The following is a 15,929-nucleotide window of genomic DNA, read 5'->3' on the forward strand; positions in this document are numbered from 1 at the left end:
GTGTTGCAGAAGGAGTGTCCGGAGAGGCTGGATCCACAGGATGCTCTCCTGTCATTCACAAGCTGCTTCTCTGCAGCTTCCAAACCCTGGCAGGAGGGTGATGCTTGGTGATGCTTCCTAAAGGACTGTTTTTCGCCTTGGACTTTGTGTCTTCACTCACACACGACCCCAGAGCATCTCCAACCAAAACAGGAGGCAGAAGGAAGCAGCCAGACCAGACATGCCCATCATTCCTACTGTTACCTCTTCCAGAAACCTCTGTCTCATAAAGAGCATCCTAAAAAGAGAAAGGAACCACCTGCATCTCTGCAGAGCTCAAACACAGCCAGAGCCAGGACTAAGAGGCAACTTCCAAGAAGCTGCTTTTCAAGCTAAGTCAGGGACTGGCTCAACACAGCTCCAGTGTCCTCATGCTGGCTGAGGGGCTGTGGGGCACAGGTCCAAGAAGACCTGCAGGTTAGGCCAATTAAAACAGTGCTGATGATGCCAAGCAGGAGGCTCCAGAAGCATAAATGTTTTCTGAGCTTAGTTTCAGGTTTCTGCATTTCCCCCAATGTCTTTCATCCCTCAATCCTCCAGTTGCAGTGAGGGGCTGACCACCGAGTTTGGGCATTAGTGAAGGGTTTGGCCAACACATCCCTCATAAGGGAGGTGTTTGTGCATCTCCTTGCACCAAGACAAGTATCAGCGGCCACACACTGCCCCGGGGTCAGGGAGCAGCCAGGGTGGCTTTGCTCAGTAAGGAGGAGCTGCTAACATGGCCCTTGTCAGCCAGGAGCCCACCACATCATACCTGAGCAGGATGGGCAGAGCAGACCCTGGGGAGCAGCCAGGCTCAGCCAAGGGTCCACATCATCAGGCAGGTCCATGCTGACGGGACAGACCTGTTTCCAAGCTGGGAAGTCAGTCTTCAGGTTGGGATGAGCAGGTCTGTGGCCAGGCATGACTGGAGACCAACCTTCCTACCCTGGAGCTCAGGAAAGGAGTAAGGGCCCAGACCTGAGCTTAAATGGAGCCTCTGCTTATGAGTGTGGAGAGAGACCTCAGGTGGGGCTGGTCAGGACCATTAACACCTCTTCACAGTTGGTCAATGTGAGAAGAGCCAGAGGTGAGAGAAGCCTGATCAAGCCAGTGCAGATGATTCTGTGGCCTGATGGGCAGAGTCTGAGCACATAGACTGGAGTTTCACATTAATCCTTTCATCACAGCCATGGGGCAAATTGTCTCCAGCTCCTGCACGGAGGAGATCCACCTGCAGATCCACATGTGCAGGGCACCAGCTCCAGGCTGGCCGCAGTAATCCCTGTCAATAAATGATCCGTGGCCAGTGCATCCCATGGTGCTTTCTTGCCAGGGCTAATCAACGCCTAGTCCGTAAGCAGATCTCTGCAGGTCAGGCTGCTGCAAGGGACATCAGCAGTGCTGGTCCAGTGCGGATGCAGGGGCTCTGGCACGGGATGCTGTCCCTGGGGAGTTCCATGTGCTCCTTGAGGACTCAGCCTCAACCACAGGCTGTGTCCGCACAACCCACCAGAAATGCCGGGGTCCAGAGCATCAGCAGAGCTGGAGCACAAACCTGCACATGATTGGAGAAGTTACAGAATCAGGGAATGGTTTGGGTTGAAGGGACCTTAAAGCTCATCCAGTTCCACAACCCCTGCCACTGTCAGGGACACCTTCCGCTAGAGCAGTTTGCTCCAAGCCCCTGTGTCCAACCTGGCCTTGAGCACTGCCAGGGATGGGGCAGCCACAGCTTCGCTGGGGAGCCTGTTTCCATCCTCACCATCCTCAGTCCCAGCTGGCCCCGCAGGCAGCCCTGCCAGAGCACGGAACTGGGAATACATCAATAAACCCCATGTGATGAACCACGGTCACATTTCCCTGCTGCCCTTCCAGGGACACCCAGAAACCCAGCAGGGCTGTGATAGCTCCTTGGCCCCCTCCAGCTCCCTGTGTGGGGACTGGGCTGCAGTATCTACAGAGAACTTGTTGGATGCTGAAAGGAGCTAATTGAAATGAGAGGGGATAAAAACGGACTTTGGGTACGTTGCCAGCATTCTCCTTGCCCATTGTCCTCCCCCTTCGGTTTCTGCTTTCCACTGGGCAGTTTTATGTTTCCAAGGATCATAAATTCTCATTTTTCCACTGGGCAGGAGGTGCACTCCCGGCCTCCACCGCTTCCTGCGTCGCTTTTGTGTCCGTGTTGCCCAGTTACTGCAGCACAGACCCAGACTATGCCCGGCCACATTCACCCCAGCCATGTCCCCGGGAGCGTGCGCCCCGCCGGCGTGCACTGGGAGTTCATAGGATGCAGACAGGCACATGCTTCCCAAGAGGAACAAAGGCAAGGCCATAACCCAGCGGTTTCCAGCCAGAGGCCACGAGGGAGCCGCTGGAATGCCACTGCCCGCAAGGCTGTTGCATGAAGGTGGGATGTGATGCAGAAGGGGGATGGAGGCTGGACCACAGCCTGTGGTCCAAAGGGTATGGGAACTGACAGCGCTGGTTTGTCAGCTCCAGGGCGGCTGTGCTTGGCCAAGCTGCACTTGCTGGGAGCAGAACGTGGGAGTTTTCTGTAGCATCGGTTCCAAGCGGCAGCATTCCAAGCATCCGTAATTCAAACAGCAGTCAAGATAACACCGTGTCCTCATGCCGTGCGGATCAGTTGGGTTTGAAATTAATTACATTCCTCAGCTTGAAATACTTGGATTCATCCTGGCTTTAATTCCTAAAGCGGCGCTCACACGGTACCGGAGGTTGCGCACGGCAGCAGGAGGGAAGGATGCATCCCACAGGGCTGGGATACAGCCAAGGAGCAGGAGCAGGGGCGCTGGGTCCTGCTGGGGTGCCCGGAGCCGGTCTGTCGGGGGGCAGAGCCGAGTGTATTTCCACCTCCTCATTGCCATGCTCCCTGTGTCCGTCCAGCGGGAGAGGTTGGGAAGGGGCTGGGACTGCTTATTGTTGGGGTTTGTTTATGGACACATCCATCCTGCAGCCTGCCAGGCCGGGACAGGGCAAGGGGAGGTTAGGGGCAGGACAGCAGGTTAAGGGCTGGCTGGAGGATTTACAGCTGCAGGGAGAAGTCGTCCATATCCAAGCTTGTGGCATCTTTGGGCGCACAAAGTACTTACCCAGCAGCGATTGGGAGCACTGATGCACAGCAGCAGCCACCGTTTGAACCATGGCAGGAGCGTGTCCTGGCTCTGCTGCTCTCCCGAGTCCACCCCTTCTGCTCTTTGTCAATGAGGGAAATGCGGTTTTGGGAAACAGAGGCTGCCTTTAAGACCTTCAAACTCTCTATTTTATGACAGTTTCCATTTGCATAATGAAAGCCCTGATACCTTCAGTAATTAATCACATTAAGAATTGCTTCCTTGAATAACTCTATTCATGCAAGTTGTTCTTAGTGCTAGAAACTGCATATGATTTCCAATGTGCATTAGCCCATCTCTTTCATCAGCAGATGGAAGCTGGTAACTGCATGTGTAATTTATATCTGCTTGGGTGGAATTATCAGATGAAATATGCATCACGCAGCACCATTAACATTTCTAGTCATAGAGTCTTTAGCTCCTGGGTAAGTTAAGATTACATGCCAACAGTGTGTGGGACTGTAGGAAAGGCAAGGACTTTAACACAGGGATTTAAAAGCAGAAATTGGGAAGTATTCCAGGTCAGATAGAGAATTAATGACATTGCTGAATTAGATGAGGTGCATTGCCCCTTTTTTGACCTGCATTTTCTTATACAACGTCCAATCTTGTCCCCATGGTAAAGAAAGCTGCCAGGCTTGATGCTGAATCACTGCTTGTGAGGGCAACTCCACATCCTTTAACATCCAGAAAGCTTTTCCCCATAGGATAGCACAAGCAGCAAGACAGTATTGACTGGCTCGCAGAAGGCAGCAGAGCAGATGCACGCTGCTGTGTGGGTTTGGGTTTGTTGGTAACCTTGACAAATCTGGGGGAAAATCACATCAATTCAGTAGTAAGAGAACAAAAATCAGTGCCTGGATGTTCTCTGTGTCAGTGCCGGGTTAGCCAGGAGCTCGGGCTCAGCTGTATGGTGGTTTTTACAGCAAGATTTTTATACATGAAGTCTGCTACCTTGCAGTGCCTTTTTCCATGTGCTTTTTTGTCCTTACGTAAATCACATTTAATTAAAACACCGATTCCTGCTTGCTAGGAAGCAATTAAATGACTGTAGCTGTATCCCATCTGCCTCTTGTGTGTGGAGATGGGGAAAGAGCCCAGTCTGAGCTGGTGCAGCGTGGGCTCACAGGGCTTTCGCCCAGCCCTGCTCTTGGGAGCATGGTGCTCTCCCAGCTGGTGTTACTGAGCAGCCAGTTGGGTCCAGGCCATCCTACAGCTCCTTTAGAAGGGATTTTAGGGCCCAATCAGTTTTACCTTCAGGCCAAGCTAATTGTGCCCATGGCTGGGACCCCAGCATGTGGGGAACATGCACTCGCCATTTGTAGGTGCTCTGATGAGGCTGCAGGAGCAAGGCACAAGCAGCAGCAGCTATGAGCTGCATGGAGCAAGAAGGACCAGTGAACTCATGCGCCTCCTTCCTCAATGATGCTATGGCAAAGGGCCCAATGCAGAGCAGAGCCCGAGGGTTCTGCCTGCAGATTGCAAGGGTCAAAACTGCCTCAGATGCTGTGTGAAGGGGGGGGGGGTGTGTCACTGGGGCAGGGGAGAAGCTCCGAGCTCTGCTCCTGCCTGCCCCATGTGCAGCCCCAGCCACCCCAATATGGCTCAGGGCAGAGAGTGCCTTCATCCTTAGTGACATGGTTTATGGTTGATGATCTTGAAGGCCTTTTCCAACCTAGTTGATGCTATGATTTTGCTCCTGCTGGCTGTATGGCTCTGCTTGGAGCTGAAGCTCCGTACCAATCCCAAAGTCAGGCTGCGGTGTGGTGTGGTAGCTGGCTGGAGTTCCCTGGCTCTACAGAGACTTGCCGTCACTCCTGGCAGCAGCCAGGGATGCTGCTGCTCCCGATTGTTCCTTTCTGTCCAAGAGAGAAGGAAAAAGCATCTCTGCAAAACCCAGACTTGGACTTTGCTTAAAGCCTTTGAGTAAAGAGCCTTGTTTGAATGTAATTGCACCTCTGTTGCTACAAAGGGAAAATAAACTGGATTGCTCTCTCTTTCTTGGAAAGCTCAGCTAGTATTTTCCCAGCCATTTGTGCATAAAGAAAGATAAATAGCTCTTTAGTGGGCAGAACAATCCATCCCGGCTTTATTGACATGCATGCAAGCAGACAGGGAGAAACAGTTTGGTGCTGCTGAGCACAGGGGAGGGGGAAGCTCCAGCCTGGTGGAGATGGGAGCACGCAGTGAGGCTGGGCTGGGGTCGCCAGCACCATTTGGGTGCTGAGACCAGCAGCCCCCCAGATGTGTGCATCTCCTGAGGGTCCCCCTGGCCCACAGCAACCTGTAGGATGCTCCCCCCACCTCTCCCATCATCTCACTCCTCCCTATAGAGATGTGTATGGCAGACTTAGCCCTGGCTTCACACGCAGCGGTGCTAGAGAGAGGTTTTCAAAGAGCTTGTCTCAGAGTAATAATTCATGGGGAGATCAAAAGGCTGCGGTTTAATCTGGGGTCTCTCTGATACCATAAACCTTGCAGAGTGCTAAGGATTCAATGAGCAGCATCAAAAGCCTGATAAACACAAAAGCCACCCGATTTTCTGCCTGGGATGCTGGTGTGGCTTACAATGGGTGCTGAGGAGCTGGAGAGATGCGTTATCTTCTCTGCAGTGCTGACATGGAGCTACACACAGAGTCCTTCACTTTCAGGCTCCTGAAAGAGGTGCCTGGACTCCCTTAACATCCCCATTGCTACCTGCGGCTCTGCCACGATGTCCCATTTGCTACATCCCGGCTCTGTTACAGCACCATTGATGGTATTAGACTATTAAAATGGGATTTGTAACCTCTGCTTTTCCACTATGGGAACTGTACATTGAGTTAATCCAAAGGATTCTGTCTCTAATAGATACATGGTGGCTGTTCCTGTAGCTGCACTGACAGTAAGGGATGTGCTGATTTAGAGACATTGAGGATCTGGCTCAGGAATGCTGGATTTCTGATAGGGACCGTGGAAAATACAAGGCATGGAAATGCTGTGTTTGGAAACCAAATGTAGTGCCTAAACTGGAGCCGGTAGGGATCAGTGCTGTGAGCACAGGTCTCCAGAGCAGAAGGGCTCTGCCATGCCTGTGGCTGTCAGCAAAAGCAATGCTTAAAAGCCATAAGTTTAATTTTTAACACAAGCGGAGGTGAGTTCAGGCTGCGAACACCTGCAGGTGAGAGCTGGGTTGTTCTCCTGAGCCCACTGAGGTTAATGTGATTATGGAAATGACTGAGGTGTAATTGCGTTACTGCCACCCATCTGGCCCTCCCTGCAGTTCACCAGTGATTTCATATTCCCCATGCACTGCAGCACTGACATACAAGGGCGCTGGAGATGCCATAAATCACTGCGTGGTGTTTGTTGCAAGTGCAATCTCCTGTCAAGCCTCTGGGGCAGAGTCCCGCTGGACTGGGCATGGCCAATGCATCAGGAAAGTTCTTCCTGGATCCGCATTAACAGTCTCTGGGTGTAGTCCAGAGGGTTGAGCTATGCTTATCCTCTCCCAATGGATGCTCCTGACAAAGCCAGGATCCTGCCCAGCATCCCAGCTATGGCAGTGAGCCCTTCCCAACATGGATTTTCTTAGCAGGATAAAACGAATTCCCACTTCCCTGGCACTAAACACAAATCCAACACTTTAATGGAAAACACTAATAGCACACACTGCCCTAGGTACTCTCTTTTCTAACCTGGGTTTTTCCTCCCATCAGTACGAATTCAAAGCCAAGAACATCAAGAAGAAGAAAGTGAGCATCATTGTGTCCGTGGATGGGGTGAAGGTGATTCTGCGCAAGAAGCAGAAGGTGAGACTTCCCCAGCCCCACTGGGGCACCTGGGATCTTGGCTCTAACCATGTCTGGGTATCACCACTGTTCAGAATGGTCACACTTTAAACCAAAACTGGCCTTCTCTTAAAACCCCTGAATTTTCTTAAAATGCCCCAAATATTCACAAGAAAACACTCCATTTCCCATCAAACTAATAACAAAACCTCACTGAATAAAGCATAGGGAAATGACACTGTGGGAAGAGGATATATTGTTGGTTTTCCCATCAAAACTGTCAAGCTTTCAGGAAATAGGTTCTTTTTCTTGTTAATACCAGTAGGCTTTTTCTGCACTGCCTGGGCTGAGCATCCCTCAGCTCCCCGCCCAGGCAGAGCTTCCTAAGCCCTGGCTCAGAGCCTTCTTCCCCAAAACGTGTTACTCTCCTGCATATTTGATGCTATAAATCAATCTTAGGGGCCATTTGCAGCCCTGAAGGCTGGGATCATATAACCAGCTATGATAAATGAGCAACAAAATCTATTTTTATCCAAGATACCACTGAAACAGCCATTGCTCATGTAGCCAGACTGTAGCCTAGATTCCAGCTTGGGCCAAAGGCACCGTTCTCAGGGTTCCTGCCCATCATCATGGTGGAGTTTCATTCTTACCTGACACACCAACTTTGTTTCTGCCCTCTGTTTACAGAGGAAGGAGTGGACCTGGGATGAAAGTAAGATGGTGGTGATGCACGATCCCGTGTACAGGTAGGTGCAGGGGGGTTACACCAGTAGGTCCCATCAGCCCCGAGCATTGTGCATCCATCCTCCCCCTTGCTGAGTTCCCTCCACCAAGGCTGTCTTTCCAGCCCACCATGAAACATTAACGAGGATGCAGAATTGCTGCTGATGGAGGATCCTTCTCATACATTTTTAAGGGTGAGGTGGGCTGATGTAGCTTTGAAGCTGGCTCTGCTTTGAACAGGGTTAGACTAGGTAACCCCCAGAGATGCCTTCAGCTCGCATTACTCTGATTCTGACTCTGAAGACAGGCTTCCTGTGGTTTTCTTCAGAGCATGGCTGGCTGTGGGCTTCTGAAGAAGAGCCTTACTCTAAGGTGTAAATGCTTACAGTGAATTAACCCCTGCAGGACATGGTAAGACAACACTGACTTTCCACAGCACTTGCCATGGGATCTCCAAGTATTCAGCAGACCACAAGCCCCATGCAGAGGCTTACACTGCCTGGAAACCTGATGCCTCAGGAGCCATCAGGCAACCTCAGCAGTGATGTGTAGCCCCTGGGACAGTTCCGAGCACAGGTTGCACCAGTGAATAGTCGTCCCATGAGCACAAAGCCCACAGCCTCAAGGACCGGGGTCACGGACACTGGTTTTCTGTGTCAGAGCCCTTGGTGAGGAGATAAGGAGCATTATCTGTGCCTACCTCTCACTTCCAGCGATCCTTAAAGATGATTACAAGACATGGTATATATACAGCAATAACTGCTCCAACTGCAGGTTCAACACAAAAAAATCCCGGTGACAGGAAAGAGTAAAAGAAAACAACATTTCAGGAATCCCTTTGGTTTCTTCTCTAGTCAGACCTGAACTCTCTTGTCACGTTTTCCCCCAATTAAATCAAACATAGAAAGAGGTCTTTTAAAATGGTTTTGCAGCGCAGGCAGGGGAAGGAGTCAGCCTGAACAGGAGAGCTTTCCAGTACTATAGGTTTTAGCTTTCCCACAGCATCTTTAAAAAGCCTTTTCTACTTCAGAAACCAGATTTTCCATCAAGGCAGAAACACTCTAAATCCATCACCTCCTGCTTGGCAGTTGCAAGAGGGGCTGTGCACCAGCACCGCATCGTGCCTCGAGCCCTGAGTGCCAAGCCAGCCCGTGTGGGGACACTGGGGTCCCTCTGAGGTTGTTTGGGGACAGAGGCTCCCCTGGGTGTTTAATTCCCTTTGTCTCTCTCCCATCCAGAATCTTCTACGTGTCTCATGACTCGCAAGACCTGAAAATATTCAGTTACATCGCAAGGGATGGCGCTAACAACTCCTTCAGGTGCAACGTCTTCAAGTCAAAGAAGAAGGTAGGATGCTCCTGGGGCTACGGCCAGGTCATCCCTGGGGGGAGGTCTCCAAGGGAGCCAGAGTAACCACTGGGTGCAGATCCATGGGCAGAGACCAAGTGCTGGATGTCCCCAGCATAACGTGCCTGGTGTCTGTCCCCTCCTGCCCCTGGGCCTCATCCTGCAGGGAGATAACAGCACCCGTCTCCAAGAGCAGGGGAGCGGGGTGGGGGGGTTGTGGCGGTGGCCACAGTGGGTCTGAGCATGCCATGGGCTTGCTCCGCAGAGCCAGGCGATGCGCGTGGTGCGCACGGTGGGACAGGCCTTCGAGGTGTGCCACAAGCTGAGCCTGCAGCACGCGCTGCAGAACGCCGACGGGCAGGCGGACGGTGCCAGCGACAAGTCAGCCGAGGAGCAGCCGCTGGAAGGTGATGTGTGGGTCCCTGTGGGGCAAGGGCAGACCCCTCTGCAGCGGGGGGCTTTGGGGGGGGACCTGCAGAGTGGCAGGTTCTTCAAGGGCCAGCTCTAATGATGGCGAGACCTCTGGTTCCATTCAGATGGGGGGCATGGGGATTCTGCCCTCTCTGCCCTCTCATCCTGGGCACCAAGAGCACAGAGGTTAAGCCCCATTGTCCAACACGCTGAGGGTCTGCAGACACCAGCCCTTCATCTGGCTTGTTCCCTTCCTCCTGCCTCTTTGCAGCATGGAGAGGGTTGAGGCATGTCCTGGCCATTGTCCCTGGGCTGTCACCCTGGCTGCCAGCCCTGCTCCAGGCCCTGGGTTCTTGCTGTGATCCTGCACAGAGGGGGCTTGGGTTTATGTGTCCGTCTCGTTTGAAGTTCACCAGATAAAGGGCTCCAAGATCAGGGATGAGATTGGCATCGACTCTGATGGCATCTGTGTGTCCGAGAGGGGACCTGGAGAGCTGCCAGGTGCCAGGGGGGACCTCGGCCTGCTGAAACCTGGGCAAGCCTCAAAGGATAAGAACTGCCAGGTAATGGGGGTGGGCTGGGGGACAGTCCATGTGCTCTGCCTCTGCTGGGGTCCCTCTGCTCGGGGTCATTGTATCATAGCTTGATTTGAAGGGCCTTTCATGGAGACCCCATTGCAGATCCCCCTATTGCTCCTTGTAACTAAGCTGTGTCCCAGTGCTGGAACAAGGAGAGAGGCAAGAGGCACGGCGCATGGCTGAGCAGGCTTCAAACAGCCTGGGTGAGCACAGGTAGGGCAGGGCGCAGAGAGGCTCTGCTGGAGTGATCACCCAGTGCTAGGGAGAGGCGAGGCAGGACTTTCCTCCTGCAGCAGCATCCACACAACAGGCAGAAACTAAATGGAGGTGTCTGATGAGACAACCATTTCCCTGCCATTCAGGGTGCATTTCTGTGCCCCTGTTTGCTCATCTGACTGCTGACAGTGACACCCGGCTTCCCTCACCCCAAGGCTTAGGGAGCAGCATCCCTGAGGGGTCCCAGCCTGGCAGCACAGACACCCAGGGTGCATTCAGCACGAGCAGTGGTTTCACCCTAATGAATAGCTGCTCTGCAGAGCTCCCCTGTGCACACTTCCCAGCGGCCTGAATGGCATCGCTTCATCTCACACAATCGGATCGCTTGCAGGGCCTGCCTGGAACCAGCTGCGGTGAAACGCACTCAATGGGATTCATTTCCATGCCTGGAAAGGCAGAGCTTCCCTGCAGCTTCCTTCGGGGGCTGGAGCTGCCCAAGCAGGGAGAGCAGGAGGCAGAAAGGCAGCACCCTCTAAACTGTCCCTAAACACCCCCTGCCAGGGTGGGAGGCTCCCTGCTGAGACCCCCAGTGCCATGCATGGGGCCTCACCCACCTTGTGCCAACCCAGCAGCACCAGGCTCTGAGCACCACAGTGAGGTGCAGGGGGCTCATGGCTGTCAGGAGCTGCTCTGGAAGCAGTCAGTGGGAGCACTGCCCTTCTCATGCCAGTGTCTCCACTGCTGGGACTACTTTTAATACACTGATGGCCTCGACACAGCCACTGCTGCCATTGGCAAATGTGTCAGGCAATGGGATACGGTGCAGCCTGGGCAGCCCCATCATGGGGAAAGTGATGGGGTATCTGTGTCACTCCCTGCCACCTCCTCCCTGGGTCCTGCCCTCCCTGTTTGAAGGTGCAGTCGGACGCAGATGATTCAGCCCCACAGCTCTCTGGGAGCAGACTCACTCCAAAACACATCCCCCATGGATCACACAGATCCAGTGTATGCCCGACACACAGCCCAGGGCTGTCCCCTCAACAGACCCTTAGTGCCATGGGGACACACAATCCAAATCCCTGCCTGGTCTCTCCACTCACCCTGCCTGTTCCTTTGTGCCCAGGATGTTGAGAACTGCTCGCTGCACCCTGCTGGCTCCCAGCCGCTGCTCAGCCCCAGCAGCCCTTGCTCCGCGGCCTCCATCACCCCGCTGGCCTCCCAGCACTGCCTCCAGCTGCTGCAGCAGCAGCTCCTCCAGCAGCAGCAGCAGACACAGGTGGCCGTGGCCCAGGTACGTGTTGTTTCCTGCCCTTCCCCGGGGCAGCACCAACCCTTCTCCTCTCCCTGCTTCAGCCTCCGGCCAGGCTGGGCTGATGAAGGGGACACAGTGGGAATGGTACAGGGAGTTCATGGACACGGAGCTGGCTGCATGCATAAGCCCAAGCTGCTTACAGGGTCACAAGGGGCCCAGCAGAGCCGCCAGTTCCCGTTTCATCCAAGTTTCAGAAGCCATCCCTACCAAGCTTCTTCCTGCAAACCGGCATCAGAGCGGGCCCCCCACCTCGACATTCCACGTTACCTGGGATCGGCAGATCCCCTCCATCCTATTCCACCAGGCCCGGGATGCAGCAGCATCCTCCCGGCCGCCGCTGGACCGGCTCAGGGGGTCCCGGTGGGGTGCGCGGCGGGGCCGGCAGGGGGCGCCGGAGCGCCGCGGCTCCTTGTGTCTGCCCCGCATCGCCCCGGCCCGCTCATCCCGGTCCCCATCGCCCGGTCCCGCTCATCCCGGTCCCGCTCCTCCCGGTCCCCCTCATTCCGGTCCCCACCGCCCCGTCCCGCAGGTGCAGCTCCTGAAGGACCAACTGGCGGCCGAAACGGCGGCGCGGATCGAGGCGCAGGCCCGGGTGCGGCAGCTCCTGCTGACCAACCGGGACCTGCTGCAGCACGTCTCGCTGCTGGTGCGGCAGCTGACGGCGCTGGAGGCCCGGGACGAGCACCGGCAGCCGGGTGAGTGCACCGCGGGGAAGCCATGGGTGGCACGTCCACTGTGCCCAGCCTCACCCTGGGGTAAGGGGATTGGGTGCTGGGGTGCGCGCAGCATCATCCCTCTGGACCATTTCTGCACTCCTTATGGTCCCAGGGAGCAGTTGGGATGCTCCCAGCAGGCTCTGGGGTCACTTTGGAGCATCACTGCACTACTTGCAGTCACAGGGAGCAATTTGGGCACTCTCTGGTGCCATCCCAATAAGCTCTGGTGGGCTTTGGAGCATCTCTGAACCCCTTGGGGTCCTGGGATGTAGGTGGGAAGCTCCCAGCACCAGCCCTTCAGAGCACCCCTGCAATCCTTATGGTTCCAGGGAGCAGTTGGGATGCTCCCAGTACAAGCCCAGCAGGCTCTGGGGGGCCTTTGGAGCATCTCTGCACCCCTCATGGTCCAGGGCAGCCGCTGTGTTGCAGGTCCCCAGCTCTTCACACCCCCCTTTGTCCTTCTCTCACCAGTTGACCGCTCCCTGCAAAACCTGTCCCTGGCTCAGTCCCTGTCCCTGAACCTGAAGAACCACTACAGCCTGGACATCCACCTCCCGTCCACCTCCAGCCCCGCCAGCATCCTGGGCAGCCCCGTGGCCCCCGGCTCACTGCCGGCCCTGGGCACTGGGGACTCCTACCTCAACCTCATCAACCTGGAGAGGGGCGGCCACCACTGCAGCAGCAAGGATGGGGACGAGTGCCTGGCGGTGCTGGAGGGGCAGGACGGGCTCAGCCGGCGCGTGGAGGGCTCTGAGGTCAGCGACTTCGCTCTGCTCAATGGGAGCAGCCGGCAGAAGGGGGACGACGCGGACAGAGGGGACGAGGACAGGTAGGATGTGCCACCACCACCTCCCCAGCTGGAGTGGGAACACCCCTGCCCATCACCTCCTCTCTGCTTTCCTTCCCAGGCGGCCGCAGCCCATTCCCAAGCTGAACCCGCCGCCTCCCATCCTACGGAAGAGGTCAAGCAAGACCTCCCCGAGCCTGGAAGTGGAGGTGAAGCCCGAGAGCGCTGCCCACATGAGCCTGCCCAGCCCCAGCATCTCCAGCCTCACCAGCATCACTGCCAGCTCCCTCACCCTCGTGGACCCTGAGGCAAGGACTCCCGCACGGAGCAGTGCCTCCAGCACGGAGCCCATCCCAGCTGGGACCTGCCAGCGTGTTCTGGGCAAGGACAGGACTGGGGAGAGCGGGCACATGTCCCCCCTGGCCAGCATCCATGACCCTGCAGCCACTGAGGCCCTGGCCAGGGACTTGGCTGCCCTGGCCAGCCCTATGGACAGCACGTTGCCCTTCTCCCCTGCGGACGACACGTGCTTGCACATCAGCTTCTCTGAAGATGAGCTGCTTGAACCAGAGCCGCACGCTGCCCTGGGGCCCACCAGGGTCCCCTCTTAGTGGGACTGCAGTAGGTGGCAGCTGGCTCCCAGCAGCTCCATCCACACTGCTCCACCAGCCCACACTGGAGTTGAGGGTCCTGGTGCCCTGGCTGGGAAGCAGGTCCCTTTGCTGTGCCCATCCCACGTATGGGGCTGCCACACAGGATGCGACCTGGCCAGCTCATGCCCTCGGTCTGCACCAGCTCACACTGCCTTCCTGCTGCCCCATCCTGTCCTGTCCCTGCTCACACAGCAGGGTGCTGCTCGGAGTCCCTGCTCCAGGCAGACAATTCGTATTCATCACTACATCCCTTCTGTCAGCCGGGTGGCTGCAGGCAGCCCCACACCAGCCTCTGGCAGGATGTGTGCCATCACCTGCCCTGCAGCTCCAGAGGGCCAGGAGCAGGCAGACAGCACTGCTGGAAGCCAGGGATGGTGCTGGTTTGACTCGCCCTGGGGAGGCTCCCACACAGACAGCATTCCCTTGGGATGCTCTGCAGCAGAAACATCCCTGGGGGTTGAACAATGGGAGCAGCCAGGCAGGGGCATGGCACGGTGCAGGGCTGTGAACACCCGGACACGAGGATGCTGTCATAACCCCATTCATCGGTTGTCACCTGCGAGTGGGAGCAGGCAGCACAGGCACAGTGCTGCTCCTGCACCCGGCACCCCAAGGTGGGTGCCAGGGATGGTCCATGCTGTGTCCCCACAGGGCAAAGCCACCACTGCCTCCCTCCACAGGTGCCTTTTCCCATGGCCCAGCACTGGGGCCAATGACTGGGTGCAGGGCTGGCCACTGGAGCCCTGGGCTACAGTGGGTGACCCCCCCAGAGGGAGGGTGCACCCCGTGCCTTGGGGTCAGGGTGGGGAGAGCCCTCCCGTGCCCCTCGGGCCGCCGGTGGCTGCTCCATCGCGCTGGTTTCAGGGTGCTGCGGTGTGGTTGGGGTTTGGTCTCGGAAGTGCGAGTGTCCTGGGAGGAGTTAAGGTGTAAAAGAGAAGCCCAGCTCTGGGTGAAGGGCACCAAATGGCCCCTTGACCCCGGGCAGGGTTTGGGGAGGGACCCAAGGAGATGCTCGTCCACCTCGGTTGGTTGCAAGAGGGCGTTGGGAAAGTGTTGGAGGGTCGAGATGGGAACGTGCCAAGCGGGAATGGAGCCTGGGAGCAGCCACAGTGCCCGACCCGGGCACGGTGCTGCTCCCGTGGGGGGCAGATGGGACGAGATGGGACACGCACCCCAAAGCCAGCCATGGCCGGGAGGAGCCGGGTGGGAGCTGGCAGCATCCCCACTGGGGCTTGTAAAGCTGGGGCTGGGCTGTCCCCTAGTGCAGTAGAGACGGCCCAGCCTAGGGATGAGGTCACTGCAGCTGGTAACTGACTTTTAAAGGCTATAAAATAAAGGTGTCCAATTTGCAGTGAGTGCTGTGGTCTCTGCCCCGCCGGGGGATGCGCGCAGGGAGCCCCAAGCTGTGCCGATGCCCTTGGATGCGGATTGGGACCCTCCAGGTATTCCCAAAGAAGAGTGAGCCCTGCTGTGATTGGAGGCTGCCCCGGGCCACCAGCCTGTCCCCTGCACCCTCCCATCCGCAGCCCCAGTTCAAACACAGCTCCCAGCAGCCCCATAGTGGGTCCCGTGTCCCCACACAAGCTGCCACACATCCAACAGGTTCCTCCGTCAGGGATGGGGCCCATTTCCAATGCGAACCCCAAGGCCAGCAGCACTCAAACCGTGCCGCACGGCACCAAGTGCTGCTGCTGCCTGCCGCAGCCCCACCAGAACAGGCAGCCCCTGCTCCCCACACACCCCCATTGCCCTTTCTTGTCCCCATTTCTGCTCCCAAGGCAACCGCTGGCCCCACGCTCAGGATGGGAATAGAGCAGGGAGGAGGCGGATCAGAGGCAGGCGGCAAAGCCCCTTTGAGGTGAGGAAGGGAACCCATGGGTGACACAGCGCAGAGGGTGATGGGGACCCCATGAGACTCCTGCTGCGCGGGACCCAGCCCGGCCCTGGGTGTTGGATGGACCAACAGCCTCCGCGGTGGTCCTGAGCCACCCTCCATGGAGCGGATGCAGCCTCCAGCGCGATGGAGCCAGGAGCAGGGAGCCCTTTCCCTAGGCCCACTGCAGACATCTGCCGGGGGGGCTGCCTGCACGGGGAGGGGGCACTTCCAGCCCAGCATCTTATTATGCTTCCTTCATGGGAAGAAACTTTTTCCTCTGCTGTCTGGTAAGCTGCTAGCAATCATCAGGCAGGCAGGTGGTAAAGATTCACATCCATCAAACAATGCCATTTAGTTTGTAACCTGTGACTAAATCTGGTGTTAG

General features: G+C 56.4%; 1 protein-coding gene across 2 annotated transcripts in view; it reads left to right on the top strand.

The window, feature by feature from the left end:
- LOC136022235 (carboxyl-terminal PDZ ligand of neuronal nitric oxide synthase protein-like) overlaps positions 1–15,019 on the top strand; it is a 32,600-nt gene extending 17,581 nt beyond the window's left edge. Inside the window, exons 1-10 of one of the 2 annotated variants that reach the window (XM_065695250.1) lie at positions 2,230–2,428; positions 6,851–6,943; positions 7,613–7,671; positions 8,887–8,995; positions 9,261–9,402; positions 9,815–9,969; positions 11,324–11,491; positions 12,042–12,207; positions 12,700–13,057; positions 13,137–15,019. In XM_065695250.1, the coding sequence (XP_065551322.1) occupies positions 2,423–2,428; positions 6,851–6,943; positions 7,613–7,671; positions 8,887–8,995; positions 9,261–9,402; positions 9,815–9,969; positions 11,324–11,491; positions 12,042–12,207; positions 12,700–13,057; positions 13,137–13,626 (1,746 nt within the window). In that variant the 5' untranslated portion in view covers positions 2,230–2,422 and the 3' untranslated portion in view covers positions 13,627–15,019. Of the gene's footprint in view, positions 1–2,229; positions 2,429–6,850; positions 6,944–7,612; positions 7,672–8,886; positions 8,996–9,260; positions 9,403–9,814; positions 9,970–11,323; positions 11,492–12,041; positions 12,208–12,699; positions 13,058–13,136 lie in introns of those variants that run through there. The other variant, XM_065695249.1, reaches the window with a different exon arrangement.
- Positions 15,020–15,929: the final 910 nt, after the last annotated feature.

The sequence above is a fragment of the Lathamus discolor genome, chromosome 15, assembly GCF_037157495.1.
Source record: "Lathamus discolor isolate bLatDis1 chromosome 15, bLatDis1.hap1, whole genome shotgun sequence".
NCBI classification, from domain to species: Eukaryota; Metazoa; Chordata; class Aves; order Psittaciformes; family Psittacidae; genus Lathamus; species Lathamus discolor.